Genomic DNA, 16,823 nt, shown 5'->3' with positions numbered 1-16,823 from the left:
ACAATCGTGCAATTAATTATATTATAGAATACTGTAGTGTACTATATAATTTCTCTGCATAACTCAGATTTTAGTAGGTAAAAAATGTCTCTGTAAGCTGATTAAAATAACCGAAATTGCTCCTTGGCGCCCTAGCCCATCCCAACTGGCCCATCCCCCCACCCCCCCCTGGCCTACAGTTGCTCGCTGCGCTCGCAAAACAATTGGTGTCAAGAAAACCCCCCCCCCTCTCTGATGCATTCTGGAAAACAGTCCACTACGACCCATGTACACAGATTACTCAATCTAAAAGTTATTTTGTATGGAAGACTGCACTCACTCAATTTTATCTGCGGATATTTAGCTTTTAAAACGTGTTCACGGATTTTTTAATGTTTCAATTTAATGTAGTAAAAAAATAGTATATTGTGTATGGTAATCATTGTAATAATAGTTAATTGTTATCGGGCTTTTCATTTCTTTATTACGTTTTACGAAGGCAAGAAAGGCGTATCATTATTTTGGTCAGGACGTGATTGTTGATGTAAACGCGCGACATTGCGACGACACGGAATCACGGTCCTACTAACCAGGGAACCAAACGGAAACAAACGAGGTTGTTGCAAATACCTACCAAACGAGAGTTTTTTTTTCTAAAACGCCACCCTAAACCGGCCATATAACATATATGTTTGGAATCAGCGTCCTAAAATGGTACAGTATAAATTTGGTCCGACAAATTTCCGATGATAGGCCTCCGCAGTAGCCTAGATTTGATAAGCGGTACCAATTTGTCATTTATTCATGTTGGAAGTCATACACATTTAGTAAAAAGAGTTTAGACCTAATACTACTTAGCTAAACCCCAAGCATAGTGGGCTGGAGATTTTTTGTTTCATATTTCAAATTAAAGTCATTTCCGCACAAGTGTCTTGTTCCTTTACAATTTTCGCACCTCTCCACACGAACAGCAACTAGCCTACGCCTCTGACCAGTGATAGGACTCCCCGCCCTCCAATGTGTAGCTCCGGGTGACGTGTCAGACAAGAGATACGGGGAGTTGTAATGAATTCCGATGATTTTATAATTTATTTTGTTGCTCTTGTTACTCTAAATAAATTATTATTGTTTGACCTCACTTTTGTTTTTGCTGCGCATGCGTCGCTTAAAGCGATATCCATTCTAGAATAGGATAAAACATTTATGCTGCCTTTGATCACGGATTAATGAATATTAATTAAAATCCATGCTTTGATGAAAATAATATTTTCACATCTAATCAAATGACGAAAGAGCCATCGTGTCGATACAACGATTGTTTGTTCTATTGATCATGACGTCATTTGTTTGGATTAAAACAATTTTCATTATTTTTATATATTTTTTTATTTGGGATCAGGACCCTATGACCTACAAGCTACGCCCTGCCGTAAAATGTATACGGGACTTACGATATTATAATATGGGCTTATTTTAGGACGTAGAGGCGGAAATGTGACGAGAAGAAGGCCTACAAAGAGAAGGTGACCCGTGAATGGCCTCAGCTACCAATGTAAAAAGACCGACCACCTTCAGAGATTCGCTTTTTTAGGCTGAACTCAACATTTAAAAAAATGAGATTTGAAAAATGACGGTGATTTTGCTATGCTGCAGGATTAGGCTCATGATGGTGATGCTATTTGACTGGCATGTCCAGGTAATAATGGAACACACCACCTGCCGTGCATGTTATAATAATTGCGGAGATACATAATATACGTTTACTTTCTTTGGCCTAAGCAGTATTAGTATATTTAAAATGCATCCATTAAGCATGCTAAACTATATCACTGTCGATTCACACAGTGGAGTTGCCTCAGCGTGTGGTAAGCGCTAGAAGCACGTATTAGAACGCACGACGGGATGCCTATTTGGTCCGGCCTTGGTCGATCCAGCTGTGAACACCTATACATCGAATAACTTTTATTGACAAATGCTATTTTGTCATCTTTGTTAGTTATAATGAAAGACCCTCCTAGAGCGAGGAACCCTAGTGCGCCCACTATTTCCTTCCGTGGTTTGGCGATTCAAAGCCAGCTCACGTCCACCCCTGGAGGCCTAGTAAATTAGCGAAAGCTTGTCCGTTATGCTTGCTTACACATTTCATTTAGCATTCAAGAGCTTAACAACGCACATTGGATTTTGATTCAAAATCTTTCCTGCATTCGTCGAATTCTACAATCAGTAGCCGAAGATTCCATCAATATGTCACGGCGAAAACAAGCCCGACCCAAGGCTCTTAAACGACTTTCACAAGGTGAGTTAGTGGGGTGGTAGTATAAGATTTTGACGAATAGACCTATTAAATAGTTATGCAGACCTATATAATAATTATAATCGTTACGTTTTCAGCTTTATTTTTACCGGAATAGGCCTATAAATAAGGTAATCAATTTTATGACTCAAAACACAGTGTCCCGCACTGTGGCCAAAGTATCCAACGTTATCTCTTCATTCTATAGGATACTACTACTGCTACTACAGTACTAGCAATCATCAATCTGCCTGTTTTTGTGTCAAAAATGTAAGAAATATTTGGTGTAGGCTAAATTCAGGTAGAATTACACTGCACGTGTAGTGAAAATTTGGATCCGTATTATAAAGTGAGCAACTTGGGGATTGAAAATGATCAGAATTTGCTACTTTATAGGCCTATACAATTCTTTTTTATTTATGGTAAATTTCTGTATATCATATTAAAAAATGTTTACAATTCGTAACAGTTTTAAAAACTTATAAATAAAAAACATAAATGTGTTGTGCTGGTACTAACATTGTTAGCCAATATATGGAGAAATGTAATGGAATTGAACAATCTTTCTATTTAAATACAATTTTAGATTACATTGAAAGTAGCAATAGACCTAATTAAATTCCCCTCGCTGAGAGACGAGTATCTGTATAGTTGAAAGTGTACACACAGCGTGCATGAGTGCACTATGTTGCATTGAAATAAAAGTGGAAGTATGAATGTGCGAATGTGAAGCATCAAAATATCAAAACTTAGCATTAAAGTGATCATTTTACGAAATTGAAAAACGTTGAGTTGGTCTCGTGGGACAAAAACCCATGCGTCATTGTGGTTCGTGATGAGGGCTTTCTTTCGGTTTTACACCAAATTACACTTGTAGGCTTTCCATTTTCAATATTATTGGTACCTTGGAGGGATGATGACATTTTCTTTCTTATAAATACTTCTTGAAATCCATCAGCAACAGACCAGACTTAGTCAAAATCTTCTCTGGGGTATAAAGTGAATGCTCATGGGTTTCTCAAAGGGAAAGTACGTTAGGTTTAGTTGAGTCGCTTCTTATGTAGCTTAGTGATATGACGCTCCCTCGTTGATTTGAACGAAATAATAAATTCGCATAAATTAAATGCCTAATTTTTATGTTTCAAAGGACCATATCATGTGATTGTGATGGAAATTCTTTCCGTGGCATGTATCGGTGCATAATAATGTATACAATCATTATAGTTAGGAGCATTAATACTTTTCTGTTTCTTGGCCTTTTATTAAATGTTTATTGTATCATTTAACTTGACATCATGTGTATAAGAAATGTTTTAATACTCTTTATCCCTTTGTTGCAAATACTTTTTTCATATTTTTAATTGCAATATTTTGTTTATTTCTATATTGTCTATTACAGTAGTATTATAATAAGACATCGGGTATAAAGCGTCTCGCATACACAGAGCCAAAATGGCATATTGGACTTGCACAGTGTATAGATTCAAACCTTACGGTTTTCATTAAATATATCATTCCATGCTATCATCCTAATTATCTAATTTTTTCAAACTTTTGCATTCCTCTTTTTCATCTCATCCATTTTGTCTTGGTGAAAAGGGAGGATATTTTATATTCCTCCTCTGAGTTTATAGCCGATTTTAATAGTACTGTTTATAGTCTTTTATTACCATGTTTTTATCTATATATTTTAATTAACATCTTTAACATTGTAAATGAAAGCAAATATGGTTTTTTGAAATCAATCATCTTATTATGTTAAATATGCATGTATTTTAACTACTTTTAACACTGTAAGAACCTTTGTAATATACAATCGAAAGGAAAAAATATGCATACAAATATTTAATTGTTACAAAATAATGTACATAAAAAGCAGAGAATTATAATAAAAGTGGGACGAACCCACACAAGACACAAACAATGTAGCCTAAGGTGTGTCGGTCGTCTATGGATTTTAATATATATATATATATATACTGTATAAATACTGATCGCATCCAGATCGATGAGATTACAAATATTATACAATTGCGTAGTGGCGGGTTTGGGGTGGTGTTTGCTCTAGACGGAGACGTGATCTCAAGAAAGTGTTAAGAAAAGGAAAAAATAGTTAAAATGTTGTACGTCTCATCTCAAGTCAAGCTGTAAATCTAGCGACCCCCGGGGTTAACTTAGCGACCCCCGGGGTTAACTTAGCGACCCCCGGGGTTAACTTAGCGACCCCCGGGGTTAACTTGTTTCGTAATTTTGCTTCCTGTTAATTTTGATCCCTTTTTCTCTCTTTGAAAAAATTGATTTTCACCAACAATAAAAAAAAAAAAAAACATGCTTGATGTTTTTGAAATAAGATACAGAAATGAAGTAATTAAACGTTCATCGACAAGATTGTAGGCCCATATACACTACAGTGGGCCTACTGTAAATGAATCTACGTCTTATTCATTTTATTTAGTACTGTTACTAACATACGCTTTTAACATCGCATAATAATATTACCTATCCTAATCTGCCTAAACCGAATATACATATTATAAATCATATAATAGACGACGGCGAAGACGATGAGAAGCGATAGCTATGTATTTCCCAAATCCCCCATTGAATCGGCAATCTTCAGACAAACATTATGTGAACTATGCCTCCTGAGACCCAGTGTTTTACGAAATGGTATTTGCGATGATTTAGATTTGGGCCTTACTTCTCCCATCGGCCGCGAGCAAAATCCTTGACAAAATCCCAGGATACCGATGTAATATTAAAAGCACTCATTCAAGCAGCCAATAACATTTGCTTGCGCGTACGACGTAAATCCCGGAGGATATACTGGTTCCCATAGGAGGTGGAACAGAGCTTTCTCAACAATCGCATGGTGATAGCGACGTCAATTTGGAGACAAGTGGGACACCAGGGAATTGAAATGGCTTTAATTGGAAGCGCTGTCAAGCCCAAGAGAGTGCTGAACAAGCTAGTGTATACGAGCAAATCAAGCAAACAACCTGAAGTAAAGAAGGTCTTAGACACTAACTCTTTATAGATGTGTCTTTAAACGCGATATATTATTATAAAATGTTAGTGTATTCGAATACACACACACTCACACACACATTTAATTCGTATTACCTAAAAAAACGATACAATATATCATTAATTAAATTATTTAAATTATTAAAACACAATTATTTCAACCAACATTAACAATAATACTAATTGAACTCGTCACATAGCATGAGTTAGTTAGGCCTATAGGTGCGCAACCGCAACATGCACGTATGTACGTAGAATATTCGCGCATAAATCGATTATGCCATGCCATCATAATGTGATGTGTGTTTATTTTGTTGTGCTGAATTATATATATTCTGTCTCATACAGTAGTATATACTAGGCCTACTACTACTGTACTATATATATTGTAGCATAGGTGAAATTACAGGACCAACCTCAAATGAACAAGATATATTTCTTACAAAAACCGTTTTAAGTTTTAATTAAAATGTTCTTTCTTCATTAAATTATGCTTTTTTATTGATTATTTATTTAATAATTTAAGAAATGATAATTTATTATCAATTATTGTAGTTTAACAATCAGTAGTACAGTAAACATTACATTTGTGTAACGTAAAATAGTCTGAAATGCTCTATTTAATCATAAAGCAGGGTCTATCGGCTATATAACTGTTTTGAGGATGTATATTATGTATATTATGTATATTATGTATATTATGTATATTATGTATATTATGTATATTATGTATATTATGTATATTATGATTAGATTCAGTTTTCCTTCTGTTGTAGCTTATCAGTGAATTAATTAAATCCGTAATCAAACAATCAACTTATATTTCAGAACATTAAGACTGTGGCCTACATGTACAGACCAAAAATATATTTTTCAACTAAGCTATAATACTTTTCATATTCCGGGATAGGGGCGTTACTCAAGGTCGTAGTGACCCACATTCCAGTAAACAACATCATCTATGCACACCAGGGAAGCTTGCCTGTACACCATTTGCCAAAACATAATGTTGAATATAACTGCCTAATTTTTGCTTTTACATGTGATTCTATGACGAAATAGATGAAAATCCGACATTTTGAATTCAGCCGCCCATATAATATGATGACGTCACAACATCCGATAGTCAAAATCCTTAAATCAATAGTTTCCGTAATAGGCCTAATAATAATATAAACACGAGGGTCCTTTCATTCTTTAAAAGTTATTCAAATTTGTAGGCATGATGACGTTAAAAAAATTTTAAATTTGAGAAATCTGGCACGGCTTAGCGAGATGCGCTCTATTAAATCATAGTCAATTTAACGAAGTATACATTTATAACACTCATCACAGCTTCCATTATACGTTTTTAAAATGGTCGGTCACCTTTCATCCTGAGTAAGGTGATTTAATACATTTCAAGTGCAACACTTTAACTTTATACGTTGCATAAGTGAATTAAAATGCTCGAAATGTCCTGAAACATTCGTTATGAACTTATTTAGTGAACGCCATTTTTATGACACAGCAGGAAGATAACACTTTATAATTATTAAGTATACTTTTGTCAGGTTTCTTTGTCTATTAGGCCTATTAGTTATAAATTTATGATACAGTAATAGCGCCCTCTGTTGATATCAGAAAAACGAACACTGGCGAATAATAATTATGAACAAGAAATATTTCTTACAAAAAACGCTGCTCGCTTATTGACGTAACAGTTTTAAAGATATGTTGTCCCTCTGAAAAATATTTGTTTTTGAATGTGTCATTTTATTGTCACATAATAGTTATTCACGTTAACCAAACAATTATTTACTTGAAAAAAATGTAATTTAAAGCAAAAAATACTTCAATTGTCTGTCAGACAATGGTTTTGGGGTTATAATTAAACGTTTCTTTTCTCTTTTTATACGTAAATAAATATTATTTTTTTGTTACAGAAGTGAATAACTTGTATTTGAAGTAAAATACAAAAATTATTCCTACTTTGATATGAAACAGACTCAATTTCTGTCACTTTAGTTTATTTTATTGCTAAGGTCAAGTCTGGGGGTCACTTCATCAAGCCTAGAGATACTTCAAGTGTGAAGTATCCTATTACAAACAAAAACTTTAATGGACTGTTTTGATAATAATTCAATGATTATCTGACAGCTTTGCTTTGGGATTTGTAATTTTAGCATGACGTGTCCTAGTTTACAAAAAACCAAAAACGTCGGCCTCTAGTACTATAACTGCTGCTTGCTTTCAGCTTCTGAATGAGTAGTCCTCTTGGGACGTAGCAGGCTAAAGCAGCAGCGTGAAAACAAGAGTTGTGATTATAAACGACTCATGTATTACCCCGTGATCACCTTTACTTAATAGGCCTATCCCTCCTTTTTTTAAATGAATATTTGTTAATGTTGAAGATGTATATATTTATTTATTTATTTATTTTATATTGATGATAATTTATGTGTAACTTTTGCTTTGATTTTCTTTTTTATATAGGCCTATGGCCAATTGTTTTTATTATTCTTCATTTGCATACTTCGTTGTTATGATTCTCTGCCTGTAGAATTATTTTCATTACTGATGATGATCCAATAAAAATCGAAACGGTGAAATTTGATTTTCCTCTGATTATTTGATTTCATACTATGTTATTTAAAGTTTAATTAACAAAATCAGTGCATGTATGGTTATTAGCCCAAATTGACTTAAAAACCATATACTGATTTTCCCTAACAATTTTCAGAAATTACCACAGTCTATACATTTTGTAATGCAAATTTAATCATATGCCATGTGTTTTACGAATTAAATGGAGTATTATGCAACTAAAAATAGTATGATGTAATTTTGTTTACGGTAGATATGTGGGAGGATGGAAAAACAAATGCTCAGATTTGTGAAGAAACCAATTCTATGTTTACTCAAGACAATGACAAAAGTTGTGAAGGTAATGATTCAAGCACATCTTTGGTCTATAGCTATATCAATATTCATTTACAAACAAACTTCGTTACCCATGTATGCATGCATAAATATTGGAAAAAATAATTATGATTGCTACAACTATGTTTCATAATTATGTATTTTCGCGCCGCGCCTTTAGGTAGTTACATTCAAGAGGACGGAAGCATTATGAAACTGCATCACATGGAAGCTTATAGTTTACTAAGGCTGAAAAATGGCCATACGCAGAAGAGAGGCTATGAGATGTATGCAGACAGTCTAGACCTGTTCAATAAACAATGTTTTCGTTTTTGCCTTCAACATAGGCCGTGGAATAATACCATCAATTTGAATTTATTATTGAATAATGGTCAAAAGAATCCTTCCTCTATGGTAAATATATTTGGCGAATGGTGTGTATGAAGAATTGTTTGATTAGTGTGTACGTTTGTCGGCGGTTGGGAAATTAGAAATTTTGTTTACTGGTATGTGCGTCACTATGACCTTAGGAGTAACGTCCCTCCCCCGAAATAACAGTATTAGTTTAGTTTATGATTTTGTTTTTGTTCTGTACAGGCCAAGGACTTTGTTCATTTCAGATTAGGCCTAGGTCTATGTACGTTACACAAAATGTTTACTACTGATTGTTAAACAATAATAATAATAAATCATTATATATTAAATAATCAATAAAATAGCATCAAGAAAGAACAATAATTAAAACTGTTACGTCAAAAAGTTTTTTGTAAGAAATATTTCTTGTTTATAATCCCTAGTTAAAAATTGATTTGAGAATTTTAGACTTAGACAACTCGTAGAACACCTTCTGAGTTGTGAATAAGAACATTTGAATGGTTTATGACGAGATTGTTCTGAAATTTAAAAGAACAATCGTAAAACAAGAAATATTAAGAAATGATGATTTATAATGATTCTTATATTATGTTATTTTTGTTTAACAATCAGTAGTAAACATTTTGTGTAACGTCTGAAATGCTCTAATAATTATAAAGTATCGGGTATAAATACATAAATGTACAGTTACTGTTACTATTCAATGATATCTGACGGTATTTATATCCGGCCTACGTTTACAGTCAAAACGAAATAATTGTTTATTGACTACACACACTACTATCTACATACATCATTCTCATAGACTCTGAGCGCATGTCCAATTCGAGTTTACAAATAACCATTTTTTAACCTTAGTAATCGAGTATTATGTTATTCAACTATAAGCTCTCGCATGTGAACTGTTTCCTAATGCTTCCGTTCTCTTGAATATAACTTTCTAAAGGTGCGGCGCGAAAAAAATGTATGAAGGGATACTTTCGAAAAGTGATGGGAAGAGCCTCGAAATTGGTGTTTATAACCGATTTTGAACGTCGGAGACCGTGCTCTTGCGAAGTTTCGTGTTGTCTTTTTGAACGGGAAACGTAAATTGATACTTCAGCCTTCCCGGGAATTAGAAAGATGACATCAGAGGCTGACGGTTGAATAACTAAATTATCACAACGACGGCCGTGTATGCTAGTCATGAGATAAATCTTTATTTCTTTACATTGGACAGTTTCTCTAATTGGACACAGTAAAGAACCACTGTCGTTAGTCTGGACACAATTTCCACATGTTGGACAAACCGAATATTGGAAACTTTCACTTGGACACGATATGACGCCACCAATTGTCGTTATTTCAGCCTCATTTTGGACAAATATTTGTATATTTTAGACAAGACTCAATATACTATATTGCAGATTACATGCGAGCGAGCAGAAACCGATTATATTAGTCGGTTCGTGCCGAACACTAAATTTAATCGATTAAAGTAGGGCATCGTTTTTTAATAGAAATGGACATTTAGGTGGAATTTATTTTGTTGTTCATTTAAATTTGAATAGCGAGACACGAAAAGAGAACCACCAAGATTTCTTACCGACAATGCCGAACGACGAGGCATGTCATTTGTCAAAGTAGTAGTATAATACGTACGACCAAGAGTTGAATAGAACGCAGGTTCTTCCTAGGACTAGATTTGATCAGACGCAATATAAATGGTTTATGTATGTATGTATGTATGTACGTACGTTTACAATTGGTTATTATATGTTCAATTTCAAATTTTCAATTTAGGAATACTTCAGTTAAATATGAAGCAGAACGTCAAACAAGCTTTATCAGATGACGAAATGGAAGTTGAAAATGTGTTCTTAGAGGAGGAGGACGAGCAAGAAATGTATAATTGCGGTACATGTGGTAGTATCTTTGCTGGTATTTCAAGATTCATGGATCATCATAGCACAATTTGTTCAGCATCAATAAATGCACGTATGTAATAATCAGTTTTAATGTTTCTGTATATGTATGATTTAAATACCAATAAGTTAAACTAGAAAGCACTCCGAGAGGGATCAATGCAGATTAATATTTGACATAAACCTTTGTATAGTAGGCATATACATTTATTGACATTTCTTTACAAGTCGCGTGCTCTCAGAAAAAAATGAACTTTCAAAAAGTAATGTACTTTAAAACTTTTCTGTACATCAAAACAGTTCAAAAAGTACAGAAAAGCGATAAAACGCATAGTGATACCGGACCGACAGACAGACCGACAGACCGACCGACCGACATAGTGAACTATAGAGTCGCGTTCACGCGACTAAAAATATGGTTTTTCATTGAGCTTGATGTTGATTTTTGACCACCTTTTTAATATTATTTATTTGCAGATCAGCACGTAGATAGTGATGACTCGCCAATAAACACAGAAGGGGGTGCTTACCAATGTCAGTTTTGTTACAAAACCTTCTGTCGACTAAGTTACTTAAAACGCCATGAACAGATACATAGTGACAAAATGCCATTCCGATGCGAATATTGTAGCCGACTGTTTAAGCATAAAAGGAGTAGGGACAGGCATACTAAATTACATACGGGTGACAAGAGATATCAATGTTCACAGTGTAACACTTGTTTTGCCCGCAGTGACCATCTGAAAATTCATATTAGAACTCATGAGACTACAAAACAATTTCAATGTACAGTATGCAATTATATGTTTGATACATTAGCTTTACTAACTTCACACTATCAAATATGCCATAACCATGCCCCATCCGTTGATGATGCAAAGGACAATACGACTGAAAGTAGACAACAAAATACATGTGAAAACGATTTGTCTAACCAGGGTATCAATGATGAGCAAAGATCAGCAAGCGTGCCGAAAGATGGTATTAGTTTAGAAGGACGACTTGAGTTCAAGTGCCCTATATGCCCGCAAATGATTTTTGAGAACGAACAAGCATTACTAAAACATCATAAAAGTGACCACCAGTCTGGTTATATGCATGTCTATTCATGTTTGCACTGTGGCAATGAATATCACAGTTTGTACAATTTAAGAGAGCACTTGTCTTCAATGCATCCTGATGGTAGCACGACGATAGCTACAGATGTAGGGAATCTGTCACACAATACGTGCATCTTCTGTCGAATTACATTTGTAAGCAGTGACGCTTTGCAAGCTCACATGAGCAGTAATCATCCCTCTCAGGAAAGTGTATTGCAATGGAATGCCAGTGGTCGGTTTATGTGCCCTCATTGTCGAATAGAATTTTCTTCTGATCATGCACTTAAAGAACATTCATCAATCACGCACGGTATTGATAGATCTGATATATCCGAACAAAAAACTATTGTCTGTCCTCATTGCACAAAAGGCTACCAAAACGAAGAGGTTTTACGCGCACACATTAATCACACACATAGAGATCATCACTTAAATATAATGCGCTATCCATGCCCTTACTGTATAAAGCAAAATTTATTTGATTCCATAGAACAACTTCAGCTGCACATAGAAGTGTACCACAAGAGTAGCCGGATACCTATGCATCTCTGCCCTGAAGTTGATTGTAAATTATATTTCAACACACAAGGCGACCTCACAAATCATTTAAAAAATGATCATAAGGTAATGGATACTGAGGCCCGTACGCTTGGTATATCACCGGAGCCATCGCCCTCTATCGGAACTAATAATGAAAGTTATTTCTCGTGTCCTAGTTGTCGAAATGAATTTCAAAGTGAATCACAGCTCATGATCCACGCAGTTAATCACTTCAAAGCTGTCAGTTCGGAATATGTCTGTCGAGATTGCGGAAAATCATTCAAAAAGCCAGATGAACTTCAAAAGCATCTTTTTGAGATTCATGCTCACCATCTTTATAAATGTGCTCTTTGCAAAGAAGTATTCGATTCAAAGGTTAGTGTACAAGTTCACTTTGCCGTTAAACACAGCAACGAGTGTAAATTGTACAGTTGTACGCAGTGTGGCGTTGTATACCAACGCGAAGAAGACTTCATTATGCACGTCAGAATGCAGCACGTAAAGGTTGACCAACGCTGCAATATATGTGGACTTATTTTCAATTCAAATGTTCAATTACAAACTCACCTAAGTTCACACACCCTCGCATATCGTTGTTCCCAATGTAATACAACTTACGGGGACACAAGAAGTTATGATGCCCATATGAAATCGGTACATAAAATTGTCCCGAGTCCAACCGTCTCTCTGAATGGTAATTCTACCAAGTCACCACATGAACACACACAACCGACAATTAACAAACCTGTTATCTCTTTAACGTTAGACCAGACAAAAATTAAGAATTCTCCACATAGCAGTGAGGACGGTGAGGAAGGCTGTTTTATCTGCCAAATATGTGATGTTAAGTTTCCACTAAAATCACTTCTCGACCGACATCACTCTAAAGAACATAACATTAAATCCAGGCGATTGACATCAGATGTCTACTTACCAACCGTATCATCTGGTGTTCGTTGTTGCGAAAATAGTCAAGGAATGCCACTATCAAATTACAATGTCAAACGTTTTAAAGCATCCTCTGAAAATTCAGATGGCCTTAATTGTATGTTCTGTCACAATTCGATTCTCGGAGAAAACGATTTGGTGTTCCATTCAAAAAAACATAAAAACAGAGAAAATGAATCCGATACAACGTATTATTGTGTAGTTTGTATGATGCAACTAACATCTATACGAAATCTTCGAATTCACGCTCATTTTCACTTTCAAACGTCTTCTTCAAATGATTCCAGGCCGCAAAATTGCGTAATGTGTGGTGACAATTTTAGGCCAGCAAATAATGATGAATCTCCTGTCTGCATACGATGTATTTCTGTAGATACTAGAACTCAGAAGCAATCGTTTTCAAAACCTGCAGAAAGCGTAGATATCCTAACGAAGCCAGGTAGTTATCGATGTAGTCACTGTGCTGTAAAATTTGAAAGCGATGTCGAATTGGCAAAACATGAATTACTACATAATGAGGTTAAGAAAAAAACTTACCAATGCATAAAATGTCAAAAAACATTCACATCAGAAGATGAGATACACGCACACGTGACGTCACACATGCTAGCAGAAGGCATTTATCATGAGTGTAAACTCTGTAAAGAAGTGTTTGATTCTCCTGCAAAGTTACAGTGTCACTTAATTGATCATACATTTCCGGATAAGAACTATGAGTGTCCGAAATGCAATGCTAAGTTCATTTTTGCTATGGACATCCAAGCACATGTAATTGAACACGGTATTGACGCACGTGAACACAAATGTGACTTATGTAATCAGACATTTTTCTTTTCAGCCGAACTAATGAACCATGTAGCAAGTTACCATCACTTTGAAAACGGAAGACTACGCGAGGAATATCGGTGTTATGAATGTGGCCGACAATTTATTTCTAGATCTAACCTTTACAGTCATATGAAAACACATACGGCCAAGGAACGAGTATGTAGATGTCCGTTATGCCCTGAGGTTTTCCGTAATACGCTAGCAATGCAACAACACTATTTTCAGTCTCACACGGATGTTGAACTTGTTCGTAACAAAAAGTCATTAAAATGTCCTAAGTGCGACAAAACGTTTATATGCGCTTCTGCCCTACAAACCCATATACGCCAACATAATCATTTGAGTCCATATTCATGCAATGATTGTGGAAAAACATTTGAACTGGTTCGAAATCTAACGGTCCATATGGCAATTCATAGTAATGCAAACCCATTCCAATGTCCGCTATGCGATAAAAGATTCTCCAAAAATGAGCAAAGAAAAATGCATTTAAAGTCTCACTTCAATGGAATGACTTTTTTAAAGCAAACCGATATCCAAAACCATATGTTGAATCATGTGAAAAAAACTAATTCACAATATAAGTGTTATGTATGTAGAGCAGCCTTCACTGATGAATCCACTTACAGACAACATATGCAACTTATGCACGGAGTCCAATATGACCAAGCACATGAAGATTTAACTGTTACCTCATTTGAGTTAGATAGCCGGAAAACTGAGACACATAGGCCTACAAAAAAGGGATCATATACTAAAATTCCTGAAAATTGCTGTGCTATGTGTAATGCCATGTTTCCAGATGATGTAGCGCTATATGGACATTTACATACCTTTCATCGTATCCAGTTTTCATCTGAAGAACAAATATGCTATCTCAGTGATGCTACGAAACCCTGTAGTAAGACTGAGTCAGAGGCATCTCAAGTACATTTGACTGTACACAATCCCTATAATGACTCTATTCTGACTGATAAAACTACTATTTTAAAGGACAGTCACGATAATAATCGCATTTATAAAGAAAAATTGGAAAAAACAGCTGATGAAAAGCTATCGTGTCCACTTTGTGACGATTACTTTTCAACTCCAGAGTCAGTACGACATCATCTGACACAAATACATTGTGCTACGACAAGTAAGCGAAAAAGAATGGAAGAAAGTGTTGGTGTTGATAACAAATCAAAGGAGATTTTAACAAAAACCTCTTCCAGAATGGATACCGGTAACTTAGAATTTTTGTCGGACGGTGATGTGTATAATAATTAGGCCTAATTCGAATTATTTAAAAAAAAATAAATCTATTAACATATAATTTATTTACAACAAATGAGGTTTATTGGGTAGTTAGGCCTATATACATACCTGTATTTTGAAGAGCTATACTGTATGTATGATGTTTACAATAAAGTGTTAAAAAAACATAACATCTAGCCTATAAAGCTATTTCATTCATTCCGATTTAATCCAAGTAAAATAATATTTATTGTCATGACCACAAACATGTTTGTTTGCAGATGACAACTTAAACATGCAACTTACGTTTCTTTATCTATTATTATATGAAGAGTTTGAAACATAGATAAATGACTTCCTATAATCAGATTTTGTAACTACATATTCATAATTTAAATGGTGATAATTGAGTAAAAGTAATTGTTTATAACCATATGAGTGTATACAAATTATATGAACTTGTTTAGACAGCTATTTCTGAAAAGAAAAAACATATACATTTATTTATTATGCTGTGTAATTCTGCATGTATATGTATAAAGGTTAAAAATAGAAAATAACGAAAAAGGTAGAAAAATTAAATGTAACGTACGAAAATGACGAATTTGACTTATACGTATTAAAGATTGAATAAATAAAGGTGGTGGTTAACCACAAAAGAAAAAAAAAGTAATTTACAAAGTCACATCTCTGTCTCTGAAAACATGCAAATTATTAATATTATTATATTATCACTAAGGTAAGTAGATTACAATTTGAATTTCATTTCATTTATTCATGGTCAAACACAGTAAAATATAGTACATGCTTTGACACTATTTTGTTTGTTCAAAGTTCAAAATTCATATAAAAAATGTGTGTATAAAATGAGCATTAAATGATCAACGTTTCAATGAATAGTATTAATTATACTGTACTTTGTTATATGAGTTACCTCCTCCATTTATAAAAGTGAGCTACCGTAAATCTTCTTATTTATAACCCTGGGTTTTTATTCTTCTTTGATTGTTTTTTAGGGTGGGTTACTATTAGAAGGGGAGTTACTATTAGAGTAGTGGGTTACTATTAGAGTAGTGGGTTACTATTACTAATCTTAAATTAGACACCTGGAAATAGTAACCCACCCCCAACTTTTCCGGTCAGTAATTCATAGCAAAATAATAAAACAGTACGAATAAACAAATTTGGTTGAACTTTATTTTATAAACTCAAAAACACTCAATCCTCCCCCAGTCCCGAGATCAACATGCATTATCTCCTTATTTTCAAAATACGGCTGCATCATACGTTTTTGTGACTCTAATATGGGTTACTATTAGAGTAGTGGGTTATTATTAGATTGACTTATAGGGTGGGTTACTATTAGAAGGGAGATTACTATTAGAGTGTGGGTTACTATTAGAAGATTTACGGTATTTTGAAAAACAAAATGTGATTCAAGCCCTCTTATAAAAAGAGTTAACGGAGTATTATTGATTGAAATCAAAATATGTTTATAGAGTACGGTGTTATCATTGAGTTTGTACGATTTTTAATTGTATTTTGTGCACACATAAACATTTCACACTTAGTTATTGGCTTTTGCGCGCGCAGTCTTATTCTTCTATCTGTCATGATTTAGCTTTAGAAACACCCATCAGTAAGGGCTACATTAAAAAAAATGATACAAATTTATTTTCGGTATTTAGATTT

At 34.4% G+C, this 16,823-nt stretch overlaps 1 protein-coding gene across 1 annotated transcript; it reads left to right on the top strand.

The window, feature by feature from the left end:
- The first annotated feature begins 1,834 nt into the window (after window positions 1-1,834).
- On the top strand, window positions 1,835-15,800 carry LOC144849600 (uncharacterized). The gene is made up of 4 exons (XM_078706564.1): window positions 1,835-2,275; window positions 8,139-8,225; window positions 10,358-10,552; window positions 10,957-15,800. The coding sequence occupies exons 1-4, from the start codon at window positions 2,224-2,226 to the stop codon at window positions 15,162-15,164; spliced, it is 4,542 nt and encodes a 1,513-aa protein (XP_078562690.1). The 5' UTR covers window positions 1,835-2,223; the 3' UTR covers window positions 15,165-15,800.
- The last annotated feature ends 1,023 nt before the right edge of the window (window positions 15,801-16,823 follow it).

This window comes from Antedon bifida, chromosome 8 (assembly GCF_963402885.1).
Source record: "Antedon bifida chromosome 8, ecAntBifi1.1, whole genome shotgun sequence".
Classification (NCBI taxonomy): Eukaryota; Metazoa; Echinodermata; class Crinoidea; order Comatulida; family Antedonidae; genus Antedon; species Antedon bifida.
The sequence above is the reverse complement of the archived record's forward strand: the minus strand, read 5'-3'. Positions and strand labels throughout refer to the sequence as shown.